General features: G+C 41.2%; 1 protein-coding gene across 2 annotated transcripts; it reads left to right on the top strand.

Annotated features, from left to right (window-relative positions):
- The first annotated feature begins 344 nt into the window (after window positions 1–344).
- On the top strand, window positions 345–6,374 carry CDKN2C (cyclin dependent kinase inhibitor 2C). 2 transcript variants are annotated; one of them, XM_059064397.2, is made up of 3 exons: window positions 345–1,600; window positions 2,057–2,196; window positions 5,625–6,374. In XM_059064397.2, the coding sequence occupies exons 2-3, from the start codon at window positions 2,068–2,070 to the stop codon at window positions 6,000–6,002; spliced, it is 507 nt and encodes a 168-aa protein (XP_058920380.1). In that variant the 5' UTR covers window positions 345–1,600; window positions 2,057–2,067; the 3' UTR covers window positions 6,003–6,374. The 2 variants fall into 2 exon arrangements, with proteins under 2 accessions (XP_058920380.1, XP_066864073.1); XM_067007972.1 differs by lacking the exon at window positions 345–1,600 and having other exon boundaries at window positions 1,922–2,196.
- The last annotated feature ends 2,487 nt before the right edge of the window (window positions 6,375–8,861 follow it).

Raw genomic sequence — 8,861 nt, 5'->3', positions numbered from 1 at the left:
CCGCCTTCCAGCAGTCAGCGCCGCCGAGCCTCCAAGGCCCTTCGGCTCTCCACAGCCTTAATTAACAAGCCTCTTTCCTCCACCTCCGCCCCCGCCGGCCTCGGGGCAGCCCGGGGTTTCACATCGCAGATTCTATTCCGCCCGCCAGCCGGAGGGGGCCGAACCCGGCTCCGCGGGTCCGAAAGAGCCGCTCCGGCTGGGGCCTGGCCGCTGGGCTGGCGGGTGGGAGCCAGCGCAGGAGACTGAGGGAGGAAAGCCGAGAGCGAGGAGGCGGGAGAAAGGGCGCGGGGCGGGGGGCGGGGCGAGCCCGGCAGAGTGCTCGAGCGCCACCAGGGCGGAGGGCGGGGCGTGGGCGGTGCCCAGCCTTCCCGCTCCCGCGGCGCTGCAACTCCGCCGAGCCTCCTTAAAACTCTGCCGTTAAAATGGGGGCGGGTTTTTCAACTCAAAAAGCGCTCAATTTTTTTCTTTTCAAAAAAAGCTGATGAGGTCGGAAAAAAGGGAGAAGAAACCGGCACCGTCTCTGCAGCGGCAACAGAAGCAGCAATTGTTTGAGCGAAAAAAGAAGCGAGGGAGGGAGGGAAGGAAAAGACCAGAAAGGGGCACGACGCACAAGTGTCTGTAGGGGTGAAGGGAACAGGGACCGGCGATTTGGGGGGGACCAGCTACAAAAGAAACTGTCACTGGGAGCGCTGCGGCTCGGGAGGAAGCGGTGCTACCCAGCTCGGCTCCAGGGCACAGCTGGCTGGCGGCCGCTGCCCTATCGGCTGCACAGGCTGGGGGCACAGGCCAGGGGACCGCGAGAGGTTGGCGAAGTGGCACCCGGCGCCGAAGCCGCTGGGTTCTCGCCAAGAGCGGCGGGACTGGCTGCGCCCTGGAATTGTGGCGACTCCCGATACTCAGAGCTTGGCCTGAGACTTCCCAGGACCCTCCCGATCTCCGGAGGCCCTCAGAAAACCGGGAAAGGAAGGAAAAGAGGCGGCAGCAGCTCAATGAGCTTCCACATTAGGAAGTCTGAACTGGCTCGGTTGTAGGCGGGAAGTTACCGGTGGGCTGCCCTGTGCAGCCGCGATGCTGCAGCGCTCTGCTTCAGCAGCCCGGGCCCCATAGACACTTCCCGCATCGCTCTCCCCCTTCCTCACGCTGCTGGGAGTCCCAGGACCCGGTGGGGCCGGCATGACCGGCTTGCCGGGGGCCCGCCGCGCGCCCGGCAGTCTCCGGAGACGCGCGCCGAGCCTGGCTCCCACGGCCTCTGAGGCTCGGTGGGGCTGCGGTAGCCCGGCGGGCGGGCTCCGGAGCCCTCCCGCGCGGCGTTAGCCCGCAGCTCGGCCTGAACGCGAATTAAGGCTCCTCCGGAGAATCCAAGGCCACCGAGGAGTCGTTACGACCTGTAACTTGAGGGCCACGGAACTGCTACTCTCATTTGCTTTTGGCGATCATCTTTAACCCCAGGAGCACCTCAGCATCCAGCCACCGCGGCGCTCTCCCTGCAGCGGAGGACTCAGGACTACCCCTTCGGCGAGACGGATGGAGACCGAGCCCCTTCGAGGACCTGCCCCTGCGGTACTGGCTCGCGCGGCTCAAGTCACCACCGTGAACAAGGGTGGGTTGATGCCTTTTCTTCCCCCCCAAATGTCTCTTTTTTCGCGGTATTTTCTGCCCTGATCTAGTGCCTTAAATCTCCGCACACATTCCTCACGGAGATCTGTAGTGTAGGTACGTGCCAGCTCTGCCTATATTTTACGTCCAGAGTAATTTACCAGAAATGTATGTGTGCCTGTATATCTCTCAGTTTAATCACCAGAATTCTTCATAGGGGTTAAGCTAAAAAGCGAGGAGCGGAGCCCCTCTCCAATGGCTCAGTTTTGCTGAATAATCACGTGTGAATCGAGGGGCGGGCTTTTGGCAGGCAGATCTTACTAGTATTTACTACCAAGCTCTACTCCAGATTAACCATCCCAGTCCTTCTGTCAGTCTCCGATGCCATCATGCAGCCTGGTTAGGAGCGAAGGAAAGGGGAAAAAGAAAAACAACTAATTCATCTTTTCCCGATCGTCAGGACCCTAAAGAATGGCCGAGCCTTGGGGGAACGAGTTGGCGTCCGCAGCTGCCAGGGGGGACCTAGAGCAACTTACTAGTTTGTTGCAAAATAATGTAAACGTCAATGCACAAAATGGATTTGGAAGGACTGCGCTGCAGGTTGGTATCCAGAGAGGTGGGGAAAACAGGTCAACAATGTTGCCTACGTGACCCGGGTTTCTAGAATAATAGCTTTTAAGCTTTCAGGGGTACAAAATTTAACTGTTTTAAAAACTAGTTGGTTGCCATATTTTATATCTTTAAGTGGATCCAACTCCCCAAAATGACGTACTTTGAACAAACTCGTCAAATCCAATAACATCCTCGATATCAAGTGGGTTCCAGGTTTGGTCTTAATTTTTGGAATGTTTTTGTGACGGTGGGGATTCTGTAGCAGTCGTAGCAGCGCCGAGTTTTTTGGTTTTTCTTTTTTTTAGACAGCTCTGTAAACACGTTATTATGATTATTATTTGAAGTAAATACACTGCTATTAGTGGTTTCCGTACTTTGCTCCAATAATTGACTTTAACGTTAATTTTCTTGACTACTGGCAAGGGTGTTTTTTCTTCAAATGCTTCAGGTTTTGACCAACGACCTTTCCTCGTTTGGAATGGGTGGCCTGGGCACGGGCACAGGATGTACATTTCACAGTTAATGTAATACCATCCACCCATTCAGGATCGAGGAGGAATAAAAAGTTGAATTTTCTAATGAGAGCTCAGTTTATAGTGTTTTTGTCTCTGCGGTCATACCCTGGTATGTTCTAATTTTTAGTAATTAGATTTATAAGCAACAAATGAAACACGTCCATCTGCCAAGTATTGTACCTGATAATTTTTTTCCTCCTCTGAACGTTATCATGTAACTTAGTTGAAAGGCTTAGAAACAGAAAAATGGCAAAGTAGTCTCAGTTGCTTTATTTGAGTTCTGATGATATTCTTATAAGCTATGCATATTCGAAATGCAACACTTGAAGCTGTTTTTGAAAATCCACTGGGGAGAGGGTTTTTAGAGTGCTTTGTTTTAATTGCAAGAATTAGAAATTTAAGTGGCAGGAAATGTACTATTGACAGATGAAGTCCATACAGCCTGTATATTTTAAATCAGAATACACTGACCTTGCAAAAATTTCAGTATTAAGGAAGTTTATAGATACTAAATTATTTATCTTGTTATTTCAGGTAGATTAAGTGGGGTAAGGGTTTTTTTTCTTTTTCCACCTAGTAGTTTTTAACAGGTTTTGTGCTGATAGCAATGCCACAAATTTAATATATTGAAAAGTTTCCTATTGAACATTCAAAATATTATATAAATATCACAAAGAATGAGCCACTTAACCCTGTAAGAATAGGATCTTGCAGGACTTTTGACGAGCAGGAAGACTGGGAGATTAATACTGCAAAAAAAAAAGTTTTGACAAACATTTTTAATACAATTCTGCAATCTCGTTTATATTAAACATACTTATCAAGATATTAACACCCACTTATTGTGGCTTAGTCCTAATACATATAATGAAACACACACAAACAGGAGTCTCAAGGCTTATTTTCAGTATGTATGATCCTGACTCTGAAGTTGTGTCATAACTCAAGAAAGAACTTTCTTTCAAAACAATTTCCAGCATTACTATTATTTTTGGTGAAATATGGCAAATTTTCTCCTACAATTATGTTTATTAACCCAATTACAAAAGCTTTTCCCCCCTTCCTAGTGTAAGCTTCTCAATCAGGATAATATCAAAGGCCTTAATCGTACATTTGCTTTACAAAGATCCAAGGTGTCTCTCTTATTTTTCCCAGTTCAGGTCCTTAGATGTGACTAAATATTTAGAGGCAGTTGTGGTAAAAATTAGATTGTGTTAATTTTTAATAACCAAAAAGTATTTCATTGAAGTTCTTGAAAAATAAATTATGTATCATTTTTAACCACTGCCCCAAAGGAAGGGCTAAAAGTCAACAGGGTTTTATCAACAGGGAAGCTTAACATCTTGGCCATCTATAGAGTTTGCATTTATAAAATATTATTCATTCCAAATATATTTCATCATGTTACTTAATTTGTGATTTTTTAAAACAAACATTCTAAAGAGATCAGCTTTGTATGTATTTTCCAGTGTATATTTAATTTCACAAATATTTGAGTGTCTACTGTGTAATGTATTATAAATTTAGGTTATTATGAATATACCTAAATATAAATTAAAACAATTAAAATGCTGAAATATTCTTGCATGTTAATGAGACTATATTTTTCACGATTAAATTATATGTATTGTACAACTGAATGCTGCTCCACAAAATATTTTATAACTATGAGAGCCTAATAGTGATTTCTTATTAGCGTGAAATATATTTAAACACCAGTAGATAAGTCTTTGTCATGTGAATTATTTGTATGTTGATAGCAAATTTTAATACCAAATTCTGGCTTTTAAAATACTGGCAGTTTACAAATAGTTATTCTTAAATGCCGGATAATAACTGCAAAAGGAAATAAGATGGGATCACCAGTTGATTAATAAATGGGCTGAAACCACAAGACAAAGCTGTCTGTGTCCCAAAATACACATTAAATATCTTATTTTCTCTTCTTTTGCTCACTTGAAAATTAGGAGGCTAGTTAGAACTTTAGGAAACAGTAAGTAATATAGTAGGATGACTGTTTCATTCTTTTCAAGAACAGTTTCCATACAGTCATTTCCTATCTAATACAAGACATATCATGAACTTAGTTTTAGATAAATACATTGACAATGTAGAACACTGTTGCCTTTTTAACACTTTAATAATCAGTAACATTTTTAAATTTCAAGTGAAGGATTCTAAGCACTAAACACACCTAGTAACCCATATGAAATAATTGCAAAGAAAAAAAACTATTTAAAAAAAATACTTGGAAACTTGGGGCTGTATCTATTTGGAGAGAACTTGTGAAAATTAATAATTTAAGAAAATACCAGGTTTGGATTTTTAGGAGATCATTTTCACGCTTATAAAATCAGACTAGATAGAATCTGATGTGTGGAAACACTTCTCTGAGGATTTAAAGAAACTCACTCTACTTATTTCTTTTCAGCTATTTAGAAAATAAAATTTACCCACATTTTATTTTACAGAATTAACACCCCAGGCACATTTTATGAGCATGAACAAGCAAACAGAAGGAGACTTACTTAAATCTCAAGTTCCATTTCTTTTATTTTAATAAATTCATGAAATTACACAACTCTTTATGAGAGATAGAGAACCAAGTTGTCAGTGAATTTTATATAAGTCGGACTCATTCTATTTTATTAATCAATTTATCCTACTTTTGGGCCCGTTTATGATATTCCATCATAGAAGCTCAATTTTTAGAAGTTTTCTTCTACTTTTACCTAATAGTACTCATTTCCTGCAACTCAGCCCTTCAAACCCGATCATGTGGGTCTTCCCCAAGCACTCCTTCATCAAAAATAGTTACATACATAAAAAGAGATGGATATTTTTAAGTATTCTTGTAGTAGGAGCACTTGAAGGATTCTACCGGTTTTTCTTCTTTTCTAGGTTATGAAACTTGGAAATCCCGAGATTGCCAGGAGACTACTACTTAGAGGTGCTAATCCCGATTTGAGAGACCGAACTGGTTTCGCTGTCATTCACGATGCAGCCAGAGCAGGTTTCCTGGACACTTTACAGACTTTGCTGGAGTTTCAAGCTGATGTTAACATCGAGGATAATGAAGGGAACCTGCCCTTGCACTTGGCTGCCAAAGAAGGCCACCTCCCCGTGGTGGAGTTCCTTGTGAAGCACACGGCCTGCAAAGTGGGGCATCGGAACCATCAGGGGGACACCGCCTGCGACTTGGCCAGGCTCTACCGGAGAAACGAGGTCGTTAGCCTGATGGAGGGAAACCGGGCGGAGGGAGCTGCGAATCTGCAATGAATGTGGGGAGGGCTCTCCCACACTGCCTTCTATTTTGTCAGTTAATTGATTGGCTGTCCTATTTTAATATCATTTGTTAAAATTCAGTTTTGTCATATTTTAAGCAGCTAGTTAAATCTCCTGAAACTGCTGAGTGGAAATCTTACTACAGGTTTATGAATATATTTAAGCAACATCTTTTTCACCTGCAAAACCCTGAGTTCTAACATGTAATTGCAAATAGCTTTGGCTTTCATCTGAATATTTTATCTTTCCCTGACTTTTCTCCTTGCTTCTCCCTTTGCCAGTCTCAATACCCAACTTGAAGACTTTGTTTTAAAAATGATTTGTCCTGATGCTTCTTTTGCCTGATTAAAACACTTTTTCAAAACAGGACAGTGTTTTCTGTGGTTTCCACTCCTCTTATAATCCCCACATAATTTGCCTCTTGCTAAGCAGAACTACACTAAAAGATCATGGTGTTTTAAGTCTTGACGTTAGAAAAAGTAGACTAATTGAAAAACTAGACGTATTCTATTGATGATTCAGTTATTCTTTTCTTTCTCTCCTCATGCTTCCCCTCAAAGATTTTACTTGGTGCCTAGTATGTCTGCTTTAAAATAGAATAAGGACAACATGTTTTGGAAATAAACCTGAAATTATTTCAGTGTGAATTTATCCTTATATATTCAATCTTCCCTTTCTCTCAAAGTTAAATAGTTGAAAAACAGGTTTCAGAAGTAGCGATCTGAAAACAAATATATGTTAGCTCTAAAAGGCACTTTAAGAAGAAAATGCCATCTAAAAGTGCTTCCCATTAGTTGATTTTTTAAAAATCACAAAATGAAACAATTGGTTAAATAATACATTTCCCAAAGTTATACCATAAGTATGCTAAGTGTAACACTGGCTTTTTCTCCCTGAAATATCAGAAGTGTAAAATTACAAAATGTTTAAATATTAAAATATGCTGCAAATACCAATATTTAGGGGATAAAAAGCTTAGCAAGAACATACATATATTACATATAAGGGTCATAACTTATTTAGGGACTACAGGATAATAAATATAGAAACTTTTACAATAAATATATAGGCCACTCCTACATATAGCACTTGATTCCCACGAAACTTTTTAGTAAAGGCATATAAAATCTTAAGAATATGTTTAGCCAAAAATAAAAAATTTTTGAATGAAATGGAAATATCAAATTTGCAAGAGAATTTTCCAGCATCTACTACTTACTCTATTATTTTAAAGATTTCACCAAAGGATTTCAATGCAGTTTCCATTTATAAATTTATAAATACTTTATTCATCATCTCTCACAAGAACAAAGATGTTTTATGTAAAAGTTCCCTCCTTCTGCTTTATAAGCTCCCTGCCCTCACTCCAAAAAGAACAAAATACCTCAAGGTTTATTGAAGGACATGGTTCTGATGCCTGCCCTAACAAGGATTGGAAGGTGGGCAGGCAAGTGGTTTTCAATAATTTATTTTCCATGATAGTATAAAAGAATATAGAGGAAAAAATCCTTTTCATTTGGCATTTTAAGTTCACCTTCCCTATGTCAAGTGCAACAAGACTTCAACTTCTGCCACCTCAAACCACAAGTTACTGAGTAAATTTATTTTTGACAGCAACATGAAATTAAATGTAAAACATTTATTTTAAAGTTTAGAAAAAAGTAGAAATTGAGATGATTTTGAAGGAAAAAGGTAATTTGCATTTAAAAACTAGAATCAATACAAAAAATACACTGCTTGAGTAAGCTGAATATTTTCTAAACACAAGACTATTACTACAAAATATAAAAACAACACTTCTTACAATTTGCAACTGTAAAGATGGACGTTCCTTAATTTAAAGTCAAGTTTAATGGACTTTTCAGTATCCATCAAGTATAAGCATTAAAATTGCTGTTTAGATATTTCAAATATAAGATGTTTATTAAAGTTAAAGAGAGATACTTCTGCAGTTGCTTTATTCTCAGGTGGTCGGGGCACGAAAAGAGGAGAGGGAGCTCTGTCCCTCTTCACCACCCTAAAACTTGCCTAGGCATTAGAACATCGCCACATTTCTTTGGCTCTTCGCAGGAAATAGCTTTGCTAATCTAAGTATTTTAGAAATGAGTTGTGTGGTCTCCTCTAGGAAATATGAAAAGCCATTATTCAATCTCTCAAAAACCTCGACAATATTCAGTAAGACAAATATACCGAAATGTATAGAATGGAAGGAACAGTACTCCAGAGTTTGACGGGGTCTAGTTTACAGCGAGCTGAGACGGGGAAGGATCTGATCTTTTTCAGATGCAGAGTAGAAAGGCAAGTGATAATTAATGGAATGACCAGAGCCCCAGGGGATGACGCCATAGAAAGAATGGAGGATAGAAAGCAGAGATGCGCTCTCAAATTCAGTTATTCACTGCGCCCGCATCCACGTCGGGAAACTCAAGGCTTAGCCTTTGCCCAGTAAGCTGAACCCCCGGCTTACACCTGGGGAAAAGCAGGGCCGGGGGTGGGTGCGGGAGGGAAACACCAACAGGACCTCAGTCCACGTTCTGGTCTCCAAGCCACGAAGCAATTACATTTTACCATATTTCGGTAGTGAATCAATAGTTTTCTGATAAACAGTGTGCATCTCCTAATGGTCTGATGAGCTCCTACACACACACCACTCTGGGTGACTAATAAATGGATAAAATAATTCTGTCCCAGGAAAGGCATTTCAATTGGTAATATTATAAATGTCCTTGATCGCGTTGATCAAACAAACGTTGTGGTAACCGTGGCCCCGGATTGGTTTCGAAATCTCAGTTCCCAAAAAGGTGCTTTCGGCTTTTGCCGGGGGTAGAAGTAATAGACCAGAAGCGCTGGAAG

This window comes from Kogia breviceps, chromosome 1 (assembly GCF_026419965.1).
Source record: "Kogia breviceps isolate mKogBre1 chromosome 1, mKogBre1 haplotype 1, whole genome shotgun sequence".
Lineage (NCBI taxonomy): Eukaryota > Metazoa > Chordata > Mammalia > Artiodactyla > Physeteridae > Kogia > Kogia breviceps.
This window is presented reverse-complemented; position numbering and strand designations above follow the sequence as displayed.

Excerpts from the sequence above, each read along its gene's own strand:
- CDKN2C (XM_059064397.2), top strand. The coding sequence starts at position 2,068 with ATGGCCGAGCCTTGGGGGAACGAGTTGGCGTCCGCAGCTGCCAGGGGG. Across the intron at positions 2,197-5,624 it reads TTGGAAGGACTGCGCTGCAG|GTTATGAAACTTGGAAATCC; the intron begins GTTGGTATCCAG and ends CTTCTTTTCTAG.